Source organism: Apium graveolens, chromosome 10 (assembly GCF_009905375.1).
Source record: "Apium graveolens cultivar Ventura chromosome 10, ASM990537v1, whole genome shotgun sequence".
Lineage (NCBI taxonomy): Eukaryota > Viridiplantae > Streptophyta > Magnoliopsida > Apiales > Apiaceae > Apium > Apium graveolens.
The window spans coordinates 125925229-125946072 of record NC_133656.1 but is presented as its reverse complement, the minus strand read 5'-3'; the positions used below and the strand labels follow the sequence as shown (position 1 = coordinate 125946072).

At 38.8% G+C, this 20844-nt stretch overlaps 1 protein-coding gene and 1 non-coding gene across 2 annotated transcripts; one reads left to right on the top strand and one right to left on the bottom strand.

The window, feature by feature from the left end:
* Window positions 1–887: 887 nt before the first annotated feature.
* On the bottom strand, window positions 888–2704 carry LOC141690941 (uncharacterized). Its single transcript, XM_074495695.1, has 5 exons — window positions 2359–2704; window positions 2116–2260; window positions 1822–1882; window positions 1372–1592; window positions 888–1248 (listed from the first exon to the last, which is right to left on the bottom strand). Exons 1-5 carry the CDS (start codon window positions 2702–2704, stop codon window positions 888–890), a joined length of 1134 nt encoding a protein of 377 aa, XP_074351796.1.
* Window positions 2705–18365: 15661 nt separating this feature from the next.
* On the top strand, window positions 18366–18472 carry LOC141694385 (small nucleolar RNA R71). Its single transcript, XR_012563698.1, has one exon. It is a non-coding gene; the product is annotated as a small nucleolar RNA R71 (small nucleolar RNA).
* Window positions 18473–20844: the final 2372 nt, after the last annotated feature.

Sequence of the window (20844 nt, the reverse complement as noted above, 5' to 3'; positions counted from 1 at the left end):
GAATCACGTAGGCTAAAATATTTTGGGTCCTCCCATGTATAAATAATACATCATCTGTGTAAGCCATACACTATTGGAATATTAACCATATACCTTTCCATCGAGGTACGCAATCCCTTGCGTACATCCCTCCCGATCCATGAATTATATCCCTTCCAAGTGTTCATTATATTTACATGTCATTCATTCGATTTGACAGAATTAGTTTGAGGTATGTGTAAATAGACACACCTCTATATATTATCCATATCTAAAGTAAAAACTTTTATCCATTATAACATGCATTCTCACAAGTCATACATCCAAAAATCATTAATAATTACCAGAAATTTTGAAATCAACCATATTTTGACAGACAAAACCATATACTCCATATGTCTACTACCCCCAGTTCTTTGTTCTTAATTTATTAGGATGAAGAAATATAGCAGGCGAACCTTATTGATACGAACCATCCATATATGCATCAACATAAAACCAAGATATGTGAAGTAAACTTCATTTTTTTAATTCCAGAAAAAAAAATAAGAAATCCTATTGGTAGGGTGTACATGCACTATCCCCCGAGCCTATCAAAGCAATCGGCTACTGTACTGAATCTGAACCTATCAGGGCAACTACAACTAATAAGTTGCTTTTATTTTCCTATACCTGAAAGAGGCCTACTTGAAATAATCATCGAAGAAACTTTATTGATAATACCTCTTAAGGTGCTCAGCATTCCAAGCCCTGGGGATCAGCTTCCCATCCAAATCTGTCAAGTGGTACGTTCTTTCATACAAGACTGTGTTGATTATGTAAGGACCTTCCCAATTAGCACCAAGGACACCGTCTCTAGGAGTCTTCATGTTTGGCATCTTCCTTATCAGCACTAAGTCCCTGACTTTTCAAGGTCGAGCTCGGACCTTCTTGTCAAAATACTTCCTTGTCTGCTGTTGGTAAGCTCCCAACTTCAGCTGCGAATTTTCATGCACCTCTTCCAACAGATTCAAGTACAAATGATGATTAATTTTGTTGTCTGGATCATAATTCTCACTTTTGAAGGAGCCTTCTCCAATCTCTACAGGTGCCATTGCCTCACACCCGTATGTGAGTGTGAAAGGAGGCTCACCTGTTGTTGTTCGAGGTGTAGTGTTATAGGACCATAACACCTTAGGTAGCTCCTCTATCCAGCACCCCTCGCTCTCCTCCAACTTTTCCTTTAAAGTGTTCTTTATAATCTTATTAATGGCCTCAGTTTGACCATTTCTTTGTGGATGACACACTACCGATAATCCGTTCTTTATATGAAGATCTTCTCACCACTGCTTCATCTCTTTACCGTCAAACTATTTCCCATTGTCCAAAATCAGCTTATAGGCCACTCCATACCTGCATACAATAGCTCTCAACATATATTCCTTGAGCTTTGTAGTTGTTATTGTAGTTTTTGCCCATTTAGTGAAGTAGTCTACTGCAATCACTACATATTTTACCCCACCTTTTCCTTTAGGAAGCTCCCCAATTAGGTCAATTCCCCACACAGTGAAGGGCCACGGACTTGTAAGAGGTTTTAATGGCACTTCTATCTTACTTTTGAAGTTGGCATACCTCTGAAAGTGATCACAGGACCTCGTATAGAGGTAACAATCTTTCTTCAAGTCAGGTCAGTAGTACCCTTGGCGTAGTATCTTGTGAGCCAAAAAGGATCCTTCTAAATGGTTCCCGCGGATTCCCTCATGAATTTCTCCCATGATATATTTACATTGATTTCCTGATACACACCTTAGAAGTGTATTATTAAAGCCCCTTTTGTAGAGAATTCCTTCGTAGACCACATACCCAATATCTCTGTATTTTAATTTTCTTACTTGCTCCTTCCCTTGTGGGAGAATCTCCCTTGCTATATAATCATAAATGGGACTCATCCAAGTTCATTCTGTTGTCACCTCAATTATAGCAGATTCCATTTTGGGGATGCTTAGTTGCTACTGCACCTCCAATGGGATGACACCCAATAGAATAGGTTCCATCTGTGAACCTAGCTTTGCATGAGCATCTGCATCTGAATTCTATGTCCTTGGAATCTGATCCAAATGGACATCTTTAAACATGTTCATAAATTCTTGCGAGTACCTCATATACAGGTCTGTTCGAGGACCTCGAGCCTGAAAACCTCCTCGAATGTGCCAAACAATGAGCATTAAATCAGTGTAAACATTCAGATTTTCAACTTTCATTTCCAAAGCTAGTTTTAGGCCAGCAATCAAGGCCTCATATTCTGCATCATTATTTGTGGCATTGAATCAAAATGGATTGCACTTTGCAGCCTATGCCCTTTTGGGCTTATCAGTACCACACCTACACCAGCCCCTTTACCATTCACTGCTTCATCCACGTACAAGGTCCACCATGGCGAGCAATTCTCCTTCTCTTGAACCTTCATTTTTGGCTCGCTCACACATTCATTTTCTTCTACAGAGCAGGTTTCCGGAAATTCTAATAAGAAATTAGCAAGGGCTTGTCCTTTTATAGTTGTCCTTGGCTTGTAATCCACGCCAAATTGACCCAACTCTATGGCCCATTTCATTAACCTTCTAGAAGCTTCTATTATGTGTAGAACTTTCCTTAATGAGTATGAGGTATGCACCTCAACCTTATGAGCTTGAAAGTATGGCATGAGTTTCCTAGCCGCAAGAATTAAAGCATACGCGAGCTTCTCCATGTTAGTGTATCAAGTCTCAGCATCTTGTAACCTTTTGCTGACATAGTAGACTAGAGACTGGACCTTTCCATCCTCACGCACCAGTACTGCACTGATGGAATACTATGAGACTATAAGATAGAGAATAAGAACCTCTCCTTCCACAGGTTGGGACAACAATGGGGGGCTGCCTAACTGCTTATTTATCTTCTGGAATGCAGCTTCACATTCTGAACTTCATTCAAAATTCTTTCCTTTCTTGATGGCTGCAAAAAACTCCTTACATCTGTCAGACGACCAAGACACGAACCTGTTTAGATCATCTACCCTTCCTCTATGGTTTACTATGAATCCTAAGAATTTCCTGACTCAACCCCAAACACACACTTTTGGGGGTTATGCTTCATCCAAAATTTCCTCAAAATATTGAACATTTCGGACAAGTGTGCTACGTGATCAGCTACAACCCTCGACTTCACCAACATGTCGTCCATATGTACCTCCATCATTTTTCCAATTTGGTTTTTGAACATTCGATTAACCAGCGTTTGATAGGTCACACCTGCATTCAGCAGCCCAAATGGCATCCCAATGTAGTAGAGACCCTATGTGTTGTAAAGGAAGTATGTTCTTCATCCGATTTAAATAAAGGAATCTGATTGTAACCAGAATATGCATCCATGAAGCTGAGCAAAGCGTGTTTAGCTGTAGCATCAACCAATTAATCTATTCGAGGCAAAGGGAAGCTGTCCTTGGGACACACCTTGTTAAGATCCGTGAAATCCACACAGGTACGCCATTTTCCATTTGGTTTTTTCACCAATACAAGATTAGCAAGCCATTCTGGGTAGTAAGATCCCCTAACCAAACCTGCCTTTACTAACCTGTGTCTACTTCCTCCTTCAAAGCCACAGCTCTCTCCCCACTGATAGCTCTCCTCTTTTGTCTTACATCTTTCTTTTTTGGATCAATGCTGAGATGATGACATATAATCCTTGGGTATATCCCTACCATGTCTAAAAGGAACCATGCAAAGACATCGAGGTTTGCTTTAAAGAATTTCGCTAGAGCTTCCTTCACCTCTGCCACCAGTTGTTGTCCAACTTTCAGTTCCTTCGTGGGGTCAGCTTCATCCACCAATATGGAAATTGTTCCTCCAGCAGCTCATGTTGTTTCCTTAACCTCACGGATCCTCGAGTCCAAATCAATTTCCATCGGGACCTCCTTATCTTGCTTCTTGAGTAGTTCAGGCATATCGTTGAGACACCCAAAGTCACTTTCATTAAATTCTTCAATAACCCCTTCCATCAAAAGGTCACCATCTCTTGATATTTATGTTGGAGGTGCTTCCAGCATAAGGACCTCACCATAGGCGTCTACCCCCAAAAAATGGACAACATCGATATAAGGAGTTTATGTTGGATGTTGGATAATCATAATAACATTGCATGAGGACCTCCTACTTTTCTTCCCTACCTGCTGTTATTTCCTATTGTTGGTTCTACTTGTTCGTAACAGCTGTTGAGGCTAGGTCCTCCATCTTCCAATAGCACGCGCTTGTATATTTGCTTAGCTGTTCGCTAATCTTGGACATAGCATGCCCTAGATTCTCCTTGATTCCCTCTAACACAATCAATTCCCCTTGGAGTATGGAATTTCATATGGAGGTGGTATATGGAGGTTACCACCCTCATGTCTTTCAACAAGGGCCTACTTATTATGGTGTTGTAGGATATATCTTCGTTGACCACCGTGAACTCTTCCACCTAGGTTGCTGACAGAGGTTCGTCTCCTAATATTACTGGTAGGTTCACCCTTCCTATAACACATACTGGGCCTCCAGTAAAGCTAAACAACTCATTATACGCATGTGACATTTCTTTATCGAGAATATGTTACAGGAGCTCCCGTTATCTACTAGCACCTTGTGTATATTCAAACCACAAATGAATACAGTTACCACCAAAGCATCATTGTGTGGGTGATGCACATGCTCCGTGTTCGCTTCAATGATAGTGATATCGTCTACCTCTCCTTTAAAGTTCCTTGGAGGTATTCCATTCAAATTACAAACCTTGAAATATGGTTGGTCTTGAGCTTCTCTTGCATACCTCTTCATCGAATTTTGGGATGAACCTCCGTGGTAAGGGCCCCTAATGATTGTGTTAATGCTTCTTACCATGGTGGTATATTCAGGCTCTTTCTCAGCCTTCTTCTTTTATCAAGCTCCAGCCTAAGGTTCTTATTAGTCAACTTTTTTCCCACACGGTCAAAGACGCTCATGGTGTGTGTGGCTGCGGGTTCAACCTCCTCTTCGAGCTTCCTCTTAGGATCCCAATATGGATTTTCCTGGTTAGTGTCCACATCAGAGAATATAGGCTTATCTAGTTCAGTATCATCTTCCTCCTTTCCATTTTCAAAGTCCAGTTGAATGGGAGTAACGTCCTTTTTCCCCACAGTTTTATGCTTGCTTATCTACCTGCTCAGCCTCGTGAACTTCTTTTCCAAGGAATTGATCCTATTGCTCATTTTTTGTAGGTGACTCAGGATATCCTTGTTGGTAACTTCTTCACTGGGATCGCTATTATTGTCATTTTGACCCTTTCTCGGTGTTCGTTCCTTGTCGGAATTTTTTGACATCATTCTCTCTCAGAAAAGATATTGGAGTCCCCTCCTACTAGCACCAAAAATGTTATGAGAGAAATCTGATTATAAAACCCCAAATTAATCATTCCTGATTAACTAAATCAACATTGGTTTTCGAATGAAATGAAGCTTTTGTAGTTAGTGAGTAGAGGTTCAACAACTAAGAAAATGTTGTTTTAATGTATGAAATTCAAACTGAGTTGACAAAGAACCAAGTACAAATGGCCGAGAAATGCCTTCTCGAATCCTACGAAATATACTCAGGGAATAATCACAATGGTTACACGTGCCAATGTGCAAAGAGTGAATTATCGAACCCCTTCGCCAATTGCCTACATACCCTATATAGGGATAAAGTTTAATGTAATTCTCTAGGGTCGGACTCCATTCCTTGTCCAGTAATCCACCTTTTTGATAAGCCAAACCAATTACCACAGTTAATCCAACTATTTCCAAAAGAGGTGCAGTGTCCAGGTGCGGCTGGACACCTAGAATCCCGTTTTTATCCACCACCAATACATGATTCCCGTGTATTTATATGTTTATCTTGTAATTATTTATGTTTATCACATTTTATAGTGATAGTATCGCATTAAAGGTACATCCTGTGTAGATAGAAATTGTTCACCTTTACTGTAGGAGGTACAATCCTAGTAGGACACTGATTCTACCTTCAGAGGTACACTGTTCCAGCCAGCCGAGGTATGCCAATGCTCCTGCATCAGCACCTCACCATCCTTTTCAGTTGTCCGGGTGCTTCCATCACCTCACCGGCTTATAAGGACCTATTCCTGATGCATCTCAGAATCTGGTATGATCATATAAACCTGTCAATGGTCAGCTTAACCTCCTGATTGGCAGCTGTTTTTTCCAAATCTCTGTACCTCGGTGCACAAACCTTCTAAACCACGATTCTCTAAACCAAGAACATCATCAAATCTATCATTTCTTCATACAATCGAGCCCAAACCTTTTATGGGCCTTAAATCTAGCCTATGCAAGATTTTGGGAACAACAGTAGTAAATCAAGCATATTCAAAGTAAAATAAATCAAATATTATGTACACGAACTACACCGGGAATTAATGACTAAATTGAATATAGTGCTAATAGGGAACATTGGTTATCATTATTAAAAGTTGAAAACAAATTGTACCCCCCGATCTCATCTCATTTTATCTAAATATGTGTCCTGTCTTGACTAGTCTACAGTTAACTTTATCATATTTTAATCACAAATTATACTTAATTTGTTATTAAATAAATTTAAGAACTTACATTATTAGAAAATATATCTAATTCTCTTTAAAATGTACTATTCTTTTTTTTAAATGATACATATATTTTTCTTAATTATTAGTCAAAAACTGGTCAATTTGACTACATAAAAATCAAAACAAGACATATAATATAAGATGGACGTAGTAATTACTTAAGGGGAGAACATGTCCTAGATTCGCAATTTTAAAAAGTAGCAAATTATTATGTTCAATAATTAGTATACAGATACTTGATTATAATAATGCTTAAAACTTCTTCTCTATTTTTACGATGTTGCACATAACTATTGGCAACTTCTAGCTTTTTCTTACGCTCCCGTTTATTCGCCGCTATAACGCTCAGCTCGACAGTTATTTTCTTTTTGCATGAATATCGAGCGGAAACTAAGGCTGAGCAAAAAACCGATTTAAACTGAAACTGAACCGAAATAGAAGAAAATCGGAGAAAACCGAACTGAAAAAACCAAATCCAGAACCGAAACCGAAAAATAGAAAACTGAACCGATTTAAATGGCTTGATTCCGGTTATACCTTTGAACCGAACGGATAAAAACTTAAACGAATCGGTTACTAATATTAATAAATAAATATTATATTTTACATATAAAATATATATAATATTCTTTTAAAAGTTAAATACACAGGTAATTGTGACATTATTCGTTTAAAAGTTATTTCCAGAGTATTTCTTCTTTTTAGTATAGGTGAAGCAGGTTTGATCAAGTAGTGTAAATTAGGCAGTGTTGGTGAACTGAAATAATACACAAACTTGTGATGCTAGTTAACATTAGGATGATGTGTTCATGGTATTTTGACACATAAACTCATATGCTAACTTTGGCATATGATCAGCAAAATTAACTAATAAGTAAAAATACACACACCTAATAATATATTGCATAAATTTTTACTCAAATTAATTGTCCATTTTAAAGTTTTTCTTATTTTTATAAAGCTTTTTGTGGTTTCATCATGTTAGACATATATTTCCTTAACTGTTGAAATTTTCTTGCAACCTTATCTTGACTTTGTTAATCTTTTGTTGTGCAAACCATGCTCTTACTTTGCTGATTTTGTTATCCTAATGCTTCCTACCTTGATCTTGTCCGAAACCGAATCCGAACTGGCGGTTGCGGTTTTGGATATTAGAAACTGAATATATATGGTTATGGTTCCGGTTTTGAACAAAAAGCGAGCCGAACTGGCTCGTTCTCTCCCATAGCGGAAACTGTTAAAGTTTTCACCTTATGTTAAACTTTTCGAATACCAAAATCGAAGCTGCTTTATTCTCTCGTCAGCTTCGTGGGGACTGCAATTTTGACATGACTTAAATGCTTAAACACAATACAGTATTTAGGATTAAGAACAACAAAAAAATATACTCATAAATTATGACAAACACTACTTGATATACTCCTCAACATTCGAGAGGTGAGGCTCTCCGGGGTCTGTATCTCACACAATTCTTTGATGTCGTATTTGTTTCTTTCTTTGAGCTTATATTCCCTTCTCGCTCTACTGTGGTGTATTTACTTTTTTGCTCAAGGTTTCTCTATGTTATTTCAGTTGCACCCCTGTGCTTTATTTTTTCTCGAGTAAGTAATTAACCTGGGTGGTTCTATGTTACTCATAAGATTACCCTAGCCAGAATTTTCACCTTGTACTAAAGGTAGAAATCAGAAAAAAAGCTGGGCAATGTTTTCATATTGTTTCCAAGTTACTTTGTCCTTTGTAATTTACCTTCATTGAATGAGCACTTCTGAAGTCGGATGCAAATCCTCTTGTGAGCTACGGAGTCCCAACACCTGTTCTGGGTAGCTATCAAATACCAAGGAATCATTAACATCTAGAGGTAGTATGGTTGAGCATGCATCGACCCAACTGCTCTCTTTGGTTGCGAAACATGAAATACCGGATGGATTTTGGAGGTTGAAAGTAAGTTGAATTTGTATGCTATCTGACCAATTCGCTGCATGACCTCTGTTAGGACGAAAACACGCGTTAATATTCACGCAAGTATACGCGTTCACAAGTAATATAGAATTCTTTCTAGTTCCTTCCCACAAAGACTGGTTTAGGTTAACTTCAATTTATGCACTTGTGCAACAATGGTATGGTTATTATTCAATCCTAAGATGATAAGAAGTGGAGATGATTTATAACTATGATTAACTAAGAGATTATACTAAATAACATTAACTAAGAGTATTGAGGTTGAATTACTTAAATGAGACAAACATGGAATTCTAACTTCATTACTAATTCATTCAAAGTCATTGTTTTAGCCTTAGCATGCAATGGTGATGACAACTAATCAAATAACACGAAACTAGTAAATGCCAACTTTCATTGCACGAATACCCTACTACCAGACATCCACAAAAGAGATAGAAACTGAATAGACACCAATTATATTGAGTCCCTATATGTCTATAGAATTTGGCAACATAACGGTTTAATGAACATGTTATCTATCATGATTACATAGGGCAAGTAAGATGGTTAAAATTACCTACGAATCATGCATAATAAATACATGAACCTATGCTAGCAAGGCAAGTTCTAAACCCCTATATTCACTTTCGCTTCAATAGAGATTAAAACGCTATCTTATAAGTTCGCGACGCTCATAAAACAAATAGGCACAACCAATACTAGGATATCATTGAATCACCACACACTAAGATAGCAAAACAAATTAACTATTGAAATCCATAAGTAAATCCTTTAGAACCCCACGATAACGATTAGCCCATAATCGCACTCATAATCACCGTGGGTTCCGATGAAAGCATGGTACAATAAACTGAGTCTTTATAAACTGAATATAAAATCAAAGTACGTAATCAAGAGTAATAGGTTTAACAAATAAGAAAACTAGCATCCAAGATTACAACTCAATTAAAGAATCACAAGTAAAACAAGCTTTTCTTCTCCTTCATTGTATTTGTGCTCCTAGGCCTTCTCGCCGCCTTCTCCTTAGTCTCTGTTGTGAAAAACGTCTTTAAAAGGTCTTTATATAGAAGCCCAATCAGAATAGAAGTCATGAAAATCAATCTTCTACTTGAATCAGGAATCTGCAAAACCGACCTGGCGCGGGCGCGCTGTATCTCTGACAAACCGGCACGGACGCGCGCTTCAGAGCGCGGGCGTGCTGACCTTATGAAAAATCTTTATTTTTCTGTTTTTTTAACTGGTTTTTAATAGCATTCAACGATCAATCTTCCTAGGCACCTTCCAAACACCACTTTAGCACCAAAATAATGGTAAATCTCCTCATTCCTTTATCTATGCCTGAAATGTAAAACACTACAAAAACGCATCAAAAACACAAACAACACGAGTACAAAACACCGGTCCAAGCCTTTATGAAGCATCCTAAGTGGATATAAATGCCACTCAACACACCCCCAAACTTGAAACGATGCTTATCCTCAAGCATAAACAGACTCAAAGAACAAGAAATAAATATGTATGAATGCAAGCTACACGAATGCAACGATCCCCTCAGATTAACTAAACCAACCAATGAGCAACATCTCAACAAATGCAATTATTCGCATAAAGATCAGTCAAATCCTATAATTCAACTTACAAGCCAAAAATGTGTGTGTGTGCAAATTCTTAACAAATATACTATCATAACTAGATCAATAATCATGACTCACTACTCATCAAGGCAATCACACGGTTATAAATAAAATAAATGATAAACTCAAAATGATTGACAACACTTCAATTTTATTGGAGTTATACAAGGATTCATGCTTTTATTGATGACACATAAACAAACACAAATATGCTTATTTGATCATGCAATGAGTGAGGTCCACAAAAGCCTTATGCAATAATACCCATGTAGCGAGCGTTAAGTTAGCGGATCCCAGAATATAAAAGTCGTAGGTCACTAGGCACAAAGTCCCCTAAGAACTTAATAACTCGAGTATTAAATAGCACACTCGTCATCAATTATACATAACACATATTTTTTTCTTTTTTCTTTTTTTCATTTCTATTTTTTCCTTTTTTTCTTTTTTTTCCACAATTTCTGAACGAGTGCATTTCGCTCCATCTCGCTCAACCCTAGACTACTCATATAAATATGAGCCGACTACTAGCCAATTGACATCTAGCCACAACAACAAGCAATGAAATCCAATGTTTTTCTCCAATTTTTAAATATTCATGTTATTTTGCCATTAAGAGAATGTCACAAATTCTAAACATAAACAAGTGATTAAACTTCAACAAACAACAAGACATGATCATGATCTAGCACGCAAGCAACCTATAAGACTTAGTGAAATTTTTCTTGTTTCTAGCATGCAAATCAACTCGTTAAGACTAAACTTCCCTCTATACGACATCACTACACTCACATCAATATCACAACTTAATTGGAAAAGCAACTAAAGGGATCATGATAACATGCACATGCAACTATATGCAACATACTAACATGAAAAAAAATAAAAAATAATAATTAAAAAAACTTCATGGAAAAAATGCAACTATATGAACTAAACTATCATGAATATGCAACTAAATGGACACACACACAAACATATTCCATAACTACCACCCCCAAACTTAAAATTTTCGTTGTCCTCAGTGAAGGTAATAGTAAGGAATCAGGCATACCTACTCGAAATCAAGATCATCACCCTCCATGGGTGGAGTGTCAAGAGGCGGATACACAGCATCCTCACCAAAAACTGGCCACTGGATATCAACTCCGGTGGGTTTGAAAGTTGTACCCAATGCCTGGGTAAGGTCCTGTGCAAACCTGCTATGGATGTCATGCATCGTATCCATCCGCCTCAGCAAACGCCTATACTGCGCTGAACCCAAACCAACACTGTCCTCTGCTCCATGCTGATGCTGCTGCTGCGACAAACTAGGATCACCCCTCTGATGTCTCCATGCAGCTCTACTAGCCTGAGCAGAACCACCGGCATATGTATGATCGGCTGGCTGGCCACCCAGCAAGTGGTCATAGGTTTAACCGAGCCCCTTCTCATCATCCTTGCCCCTGTACCACTCCTGCATCACTTCTATCATTGAACTGTCAATAGGGGTACTAGGTAGCTAAAGCTGCTCGTGTGTGGGCCAATATACTCCAACCGCCATACACAGCTTCGTCATAATCGACGCATACAAAATAGAACCCGTAGTGCTCCCACGGAGAAACCTCAAAATACCCTGATAAATCACAAACCCGAGATCCACATAATCTCCCTGTAGAATCCCTCACAACAACTTGGCACGATCCACAGTAACATCGTGACATGTGAAGATGACATGATGTTCGCACATACAAAAGAGTTTCATGTAAGAGCAAATCTGTTAATGCAAGAGTCAGGGAAAGTGGCATACTCATTCGGGAACCTCTTGAACTTCCAGCGAGTCTCGGGGACATACAACTTAACAACAATCAAGTTCAAGTTAAAATCCTCTTCGGTCTTCGTCACCCAATCATCCTGATCCGACTGTCTCTCAGGATGGTTAATCACCCTCCGAATAGCCTGAACAGTATAATCCACAGTCAAACCCCGAACCACCGAGTACCCGTTCTTATCTGCCTTCGCATTCACGTAAAACTCGCGAATAATACTCATGGGCATAGCAGCGGGTATCTCACAAAAAGAAACCTAACCCATCTCCAGAATCATCTCCAAAAGTTTACCATCCCTTCCCAATGGCAGAAAACCCCTCTCCTTCACTATATGGGCTTTGATAGCAACCTCGTATACTCCGCTTCAGCCTCCAGAGTAGCAAACCTAGGCCTCACACCCCCAACACTTGAAGAATCGGTGGTGTTACTGCTAACATGAGTTCTTTATCTCTTGGGTGCCATTGAATTCGAATAAGTTGAGAAAAGAGATGTGTGTAAGAGATATTTAGAGTTTTGAGAATTGAGAAGTGATGGAGATGATTGTATATAAGTGCATGTGTGTATATATAGGGTTTAGAATTAGGTCTAGAAAAGAAGTGGGAAAAGATTATGGAATTAGTGGGAGTAATGGGGTTATTGGAATTGATTTGGAGAGGGATATATGGAAGTAGAGGGAGTAAATTTCGGCTGGGTGCAAATATTTCTTTTGATTTTTCGTTTTTCTGTGTTTTTTCTACTATAGGAGGTCAGCGCGGCCGCCCCGTAAGGTAGCGCGGGTGCGCTGAGTTACTGGACTTCCAGCGCGGCCACCCCGCATACCAGCGCGGGCGCGCGCAACTACTGTCCTTTTCAGCACGGCCGCCCCGCTTTTCAGCGTGGGCGTGCCGTGCTACTGTAGTTGACACTAATTTTTCTGTTTTTCTAATTTTTTTGAGTTTTCTTCTTGTTTTCTTCTTCCTTCTATCTACTAATGTACAAAAAACTTCGGTTGCCTCCCAAGAAATGCTTGGTTTACGTCGCTAGCTTGACATAGATTCCCGAGATCAAGTGGACAATAAAACGGCACTAACCACCTCACGGTTTTCCGTATCTCCATAGTAATGCTTCAAACGTTGTCCGTTCACCTTGAATGCTTGGCCTGGATCATTCCTAAAAATCTCCACCGCTCCATGTGGAAACATAATTTTGATAACAAACGGCCCTGACCATCCTGACTTCAACTTTCCAGGAAAAAGACGGAGACGAGAGTTGAACAAAAGAACTTGTTCCCCCGGCATAAATGATTTGAGCACTTGACCCCTATCGTGCCACCTCTTGACTTTCTCTTTATATATTTTGTTATTCTCAGATGCTTGAAGTCGAAACACATCGAGTTCATTCAATTGAAGCATCCTATTCTTACCAGCTGCATCCATATCAAGGTTTAATTTCTTCGAAGCCCAATATGCTTTGTGCTCTAACTCCACAGGAAAATGACATCCCTTACCATAAACCAACTGAAACGGTGGCATGCTAAGCAGAGTCTTGTTTGTTGTTCGATATGCCCAAACAGCTTCATCCAGCTTCAAAGACCAATCCTTCCTTGATGGACATAAAACTTTCTCTAGAATACGCTTGATCTCTCTATTAGATACCTCTGCTTGACCATTAGTCTGAGGATGGTAGGATGTAGCAATGCGATAATTCACATTATATCTCTACATCATAGCAGTGAACTTCCAATTGCAGAAATGCAATCCCTCGTCACTGATTATGACTCTCGGAGTCCCAGATCTTGTGAATATCTGCTTGTGAAGATAATTAAGCACTACCTTTGCATCATTCGTCGGCAAAGCCTTGACTTCAACCCATTTCGATATATAATCAACTGCCAACAAGATATACTAATTATTGCAAGATGAGACAAATGGCCCCATGTATTCAATTCCCCAAACATCGAAGACCTCAACTTCGAGAAGCACATTAAGAGCCATCCCATCCCTCTTGGACATATTACCAACACGCTGGCAGCGATCACATTTCAAAACAAACCGATGCGTATACTTAAACAATGTAGGCGAGAAGAATTCTGCTTGAAGGATACGAGCTGTTGTCTTTTCTCCACCATAGTGGTCTCCATAAACAGTCGAATGACAGTCTCGCAAGATACCCTCCGTCTCGCTGTACGGAATACATCTCCTGATGATTTGGTCAGCTCCTTGCCTAAACAAAAATGGCTCATCCCACATGTACCACTTCACCTCATGAAGAACCTTCTTCTTTTGAGCAGAAGACATGTCTGGAGGTATAATATTGCTCATAAGGTAGTTCACAATGTCTGCGAACCACGGTTCTTCCTCTTGCACCCCAAACAACTGCTCATCGGGAAAAGACTCATTTATCAATGTCTTATTCTGTAAAGTCACACACGGATCTTCTAAACGAGAGAGATGATCAGTGACTTGATTCTCAGTACTTTTTCTATCCTTGATCTCTAAATCTAACTTATGAAGTAAAAGAACCCATCGAATCAGTCTAGGCTTCGAGTCCTTCTTTGAGACAAGATAGCGAATCGCAGCGTGATCAGTGAAAACTGTCACCTTCGTCCCAAGCAAATAAGAATGAAACTTCTCAAAACTGTAGACAATGGATAAGAGTTCCTTCTCATTAGTAGTATAGTTCAGTTGAGCATCATTGAGGGTCTTACTAGCATAATAGACCACATGAAATATATTGTTCTTCCTTTGCCCAAGAACTGCTCTAACAGCATAGTCACTTGCATCGCACATCATTTCAAAATGTTCATTTCAATCAGGTGCAGTTATGACAGGTGTCGTGATCAAAATCCTTTTTAAGCTCTCAAAATCATCTAGACACCCATCATCAAAATTGAAAGGAACATCTTTCTCCAAACGATTGCACAAGGGTTTAGAGATTTTAGAGAAGTCCTTGATGAACTGCCGATAGAACCCCGCATGACCAAGAAAACTGCAAATCCCCTAAATAGAAATTGGTGGAGGAAGGTTTTCAATTACCCCCACCTGAGCTTTGTCCACCTCAAGACCTTTAATAGAGACCTTGTGCCCAAGAATGATGCCCTATTGCACCATAAAGTGACATTTCTCCCAGTTGAGAACCAGATTGGTCTCAACACACCTTTTAAGAAATGCGCCAAGATTTTGCAAGCACTCGTCGAAAGAATTCCCGAACAAAGAAAAATCATCCATGAACACCTCTACATTCTGACCAATCATGTCTGAGAAGATAGCCAGCATGTATCTATGAAATGTGGCAGGTGCACTACAAACCCAAAAGAAACTCTTCTGAAGGCAAAAGTGCCAAATGAACATGTGAAGGTAGTCTTTTCCTGACCTTCTGAGCGATGCAAATCTGATTATAGCCCGAATAGCCATCCAAAAGATAATAGTATTTATGCCCAGCCAACCTGTCAAGCATCTGGTCAATGAAAGGAAGAGGGAAGTGATCCTTCCTCATGGCCTTGTTCAACTTCCTGTAATCTATGCAAACTATCCACCCCGTGACTATTCGAGTAGGAATGAGCTCATTCTTTTCACTAGCAACCACGGTGATACCTCATTTCTTCAGCACACACTGAACTGGACTCACCCAAGAATTGTTAGAAATAGGATAAATGATTCATGCATCTAGCCACTTGAGAGTTTCCTTCTTCACAACCTCTTTCATTATTGGATTTAGTCTTCTCTGTTGCTCAACAGTTGGCTTGCTTCCTTCCTCTAGCAGAATTTTTTATGCATGCAATAAGAAGGGCTGATTCCCTTGATATCTGTTATAGTCCATCCAATTACCGATTTGAACTCTCTCAGAATTCTCAAGAGCTTTTCCTCATTACTACCTGAAAGGTTAGATGCAATAATAACAGAAAAAGTAGATGCATCACCTAAAAAAGCATACCTCAAATGTCCATGCAATGGTTTAAGCTCAAGTGTAGGAGCTTCCTTAATAGATGGCTTGAGGTGCTTTGGAGACTTTTTCAACTCCTCCAATCCAAGAGATTCAAAACGCATATCCAGCCTTCACTTCCAAGGAGAAGCATTCAAATACTACAACTGCTCATCACCTTCATCATCTTTACTATCTGAATTCCCCAACAAGGCCTTCTCTAAGGTAATAGACCTTAGCCTTTGATCAAAATCTGAAGTAACCACAGAATCGACTAATTCCACTTTTAAGCATTTCTCGCTATCAGTAGGGAATTTCATGGCATTAAAAACATTAAAAGTCACATCTTGATCCAGTAATCGCATAGTGAGCTCACCCTTCTACACATCAATCAAGGTTCGTCCAGTAGCCAATAATGGTCTTCCCAAGATTATGGGAATCTTCTTATCCTCCTTGAAATCAAGAATTACAAAGTCAGCAGGAAAGATGAGTTTGTCCATCTTGACCAAGACATCCTCCACAATTCCTCGAGGATATGTAATAGAACGATCGGCCAACTGCAAGGACATATAAGTAGGTTTAGGATCAGGTAAGTTCAACTTCTTGAAGACAGAAAAAGGAATCAGATTGATGCTAGCTCCTAATTCACATAAACACTTGTTGAATGACAAGTTTCCGATGGTGCAAGGAATAGTGAAGCTTCCAGGATCTTTAAACTTTGGATGCAACTTCTGTTGCAACACAGCACTGCATTCCTCCGTAAGAGCTATGGTCTCTAAGTCATCGAGCTTCACCTTCCGAGAGAGAATACCTTTCATAAATTTTGCATAGCTAGGCATTTGTTCAAGATCTTCAGTGAAAGGTATGTTGATATGAAGTTTCTTGAACACCTCTAGAAACTTAGCAAACTGCTTATCCAAGTTTTACTTCTGCAGTCTCTTAGGAAAAGAAGGTGGAGGATAGACCTGTTTATCCCCTGTATTACCCTCAAGAGGAATGTGTTCCACAGTTTTCTTTCTTGGTTCCACTTCTACTTCCGTCCGCACATCTTCTTCAGCCACAACTTCAGATTCTTGAACTTGAGTTTTTTCTTGTCTTGCAACCTTCCTAGACCTCAATGTGATTGCCTTAACCTGCTCTTTTGCTTCCTTCTTGCCTGGAACTTCTGTGTCACTGGAAAGTGTACCAGGTTGTCTATTCAGCAAGGCATTGAAAATCTGTCCAATCTGATTCTCCAAGGTCTTGATAGAAACCGCTTGGCTCTTGCACATGAGCCTCAACTCCTCTAATTCAGATTTTGCATTAGATTGTTGTAGTTGGAGTTGTTGTCTTGGTGTATATTGTGGTTGCTGAATACCAGGAGGGTTGTATTGCTTTGATGCATACTGCTAATAAGGTTGTTGCACTGCATTCTGAGTGTTGCTCTAGCTGAAGTTAGGATGATTATTGTTGTTGGGATGATAGGTGGCTGGAACTGGTTGCTGCAACCTATGAAAGTTCCTTATGAACTGAGTTGATTCACTAGAAATAGCACACTGCTCGGTTTCATGCGCACCAGCACAAAACTCACAGACACTAGTGATCTGATTAACTCCATAATTTTCCAAAGAATCCGCCTTCATCGTCAAAGCCATAAGCTGAGCAGCTATAGCAGTAGCTGCATCTACCTCCATATGTTAGATATATTTGATAATGTCATGTCTAAAGATGTTTTGTGTTTAGTTTTCAGATCTTACTTAACAGGACAAATCAGTACTTAACTGGAAATTAGTACTTATACTGAAGTCAAGACTTAAGATATCATAAAATATTTATCAGGAGATAATATCAGGACTTAAGGAGACTTTCAGATAAGGCAGGCAGCTGATTGAAAGGAAAGAAGATCAAGACAAACGCAAGAAGAAATATGCATGAATAAGGAATTCTATGAAGAATAGAATACTTGGAAGAAAAGATAACTAGTTGATATATTTTAGGAAGCAGAATTATATTCCATATCAATTAGAACATTATCTTGTAATTGTGTAGTATATAAACACAGACATAGGGTTTACACTATATATGTTATCTTAATCGAAGTTATTATTCTTTGTGACCCTAGCAGCTCTCGTGATAATTTGTTCATCACTGAGAGAGAACAGTTCTTTGTAACAGAGTTTATTGTGTTGAATAAAATCTGTGTTCTGTTACTTGAGTTCTTATATTTGATTTGATTATAGTAAACACTATATTCAACGCCCTTCTACAGTGTGTGTGACCTAACACCATAATTCCTGCTACCTTGCCTTGAGTTAATCTCTGAGAAGGGTTCTAGTATTCATTAGCAACCATTAGTTCAATCAAATCATATGCTTCATCGTAGCTCTTAGCCCATAAGGCTCCACCTGATGCTGCATCAAACATGGATCTAAAAGTTGCACCCAACCCATTGTAGAAACAGTTAATGATCATCCAGTCAGGAATCCCATGATGAGGAAACTTCCTAAGCATCTACTTGTATCAATCCCAAGCGTCACATAAAGATTCTCCAGATTGCTGCGCAAATTGAGTAAGAGCATTCCTGTTTGCAGCTGTCTTTGCCATAGGGAAGAATTTAGTTAGAAACTTTTGAGCAAGATCTTTCCATTTGGTGATAGAACCTGGTGGTAGAGAATGCAACCAACACTTAGCTTTATCCCTCAGAGAGAATGGGAAAAGCCTTAGTTCTATAGCATCTTCAAAAACATTATTGAATTTAAAAGTGTCACAGATCTCGATGAAATCTCTAATATGCATATTGGGATCTTCTGTCGGATAACACCCAAACTGGACTGAGTTCTACACCATCTGAATCGTGCTAGCCTTGATTTCAAAACTGGACTTAATATCATTGATCTTCGGTTGAGAGTAATCCATCAAAGCCTTCATATTCGCTTCCGGTTCTCCCATTGCAACGAGAGCTTCTTCTTCAACTTTCTCCTCTTCTACCAAAACTTCTTCCTCTACTAAAACTTCTTCTTCCACTTTATCCAGTGTTCTTTTTCGAGATCGAGAACACGTTAGCATAAGCTCTCTAGAGTACCTGAAAAAGCAACAAGTAAACAAGTAAGTAAAATATCCGAGTCGGTGAACTTTAACGACCACCGACGTCAAGCACATAAACTAAAAATTAACACTGATTCCCCGACAGCGACGCAAAAAATTTGTTAGGATGAAAACACGCGCTAATATTCACACAAGTATACGCGTTCGTAAGTAATATAGAATTCTTTCTAGTTCGTTCCCACAGAGACTGGTTTAGGTTAACTTCAATTTATGCACTTATGCAACAAAGGTATGGTTATTATTTAATATTAAGATGATAACAAGTTGAGATGGTTTATAAATATGATTAACTAAGAGATTATACTAAATAACATTAACTAAGAGTATTGAGGTTGAATTACTTATATGAGACAAACATGGGATTCTAACTTCATTACTACTTCATTCAAAGTCATTGTTCAAACCGTAGCATGCAATGGTGATGACAACTAATCAGATAACACGAAACTAGTAAACGCCAACTTTCATTGCACGAATACCCAGCTACCAGACATCCACAAAAAAGATGGAAGCTGAATAGACACCAATTATATTGAGACCCTATATGTCTATATAATTTGACAACATAACGGTTTAATGAATAAGTTACCTATCATGATTACATAGGGCAAGTAAGATGGTTAAAATTACCTATGAATCATGCATAATAAATACATGAACCTATGCTAGCATGGCATGTTCTACCCCTATATTTTCTTTCGCTTCAATAGAGATTAACACACTATCTTATAAGTTCGTGACGCTCATAAGACAAATAAACACAACCAATACTAGAATATCATACCATCACCACACACTAAGATATCGAAACAAATTAACTATTGAATTTCATAAGTAAATCCGTTAGAACCCCACGATAACGATTAGCCCATAATCGAACTCATCATCATCGTGGGTTCCGATAAAAGCATGGTATAATAAACTGAGTCTTTATAAACAGAATAAATAATCAAAGTACGTAATCAAGAGTAATTGGTTCAACAAATAAGAAAACTTGCATCAAAGATTACAACTCAATTAAAGAATCACAAGTAAAACAAGCTTTTCTTCTCCTTCGTTGTATTTGTGCTCCTAGGTCTTCTCGTCGTCTTGTCCTTAGCCTCTGTTGTGCAAAACGTCTTCAAAAGGTCTTTATATAGCAGCCCAATCAGAATAGAAGTCATAAAAATCAATCTTCTACTTGAATCAGGAATCTGCAAAACTGACCTGGCGCGGCCGCGTACTATCCCAGTGCGGGCGCATTGTATCTCTGACAAACTGGCACGACCGTGCGCTATCACAGCGCGGGCGCGCTGACCTTCTGGAAAATCTTTATTTTTCTATTTTCTTAGCTGGTGTTTGATGGCATTCAACGATCAGTCTTCCGAACCACCTTCCCAACATCACTTTAGCAACAAAATAATGCTAAATTTCCTCATTCCTTTATCTATGCCTAAAATGCAAAACATTACAAAAATGCATCAAAAATGCATCAAAAACTCGAGTACAAAATGAAGGGTTTTGAGCACATAAACGCAACGGAAACAGTAATTAAAAACGTAAAAAATCATAATTTTCGAAACCCGCCGCAGGATCCATGCGAAAAACATATATTTAATTCGTAGATCAGATTGTTTACCTTAAGAAGCTTTACCAATTGGTTGACTAATGGAGATCCAAAGCTTGTTCAATTACCACGCATCCCGCTCTCGCGATCTACGCTCTATCAGTATCCACACGAATGCTTGAACTCAATGATTGGATGTGTACTAGCACAAACTCGTTTCTTCTTGCTCTGTCCATCTTCTCTCTTGGTAGCTAGGGTTTTAGTAAAAGTCTTTCATGCAAAATCAGCCACACAAGAGATATTATATAGA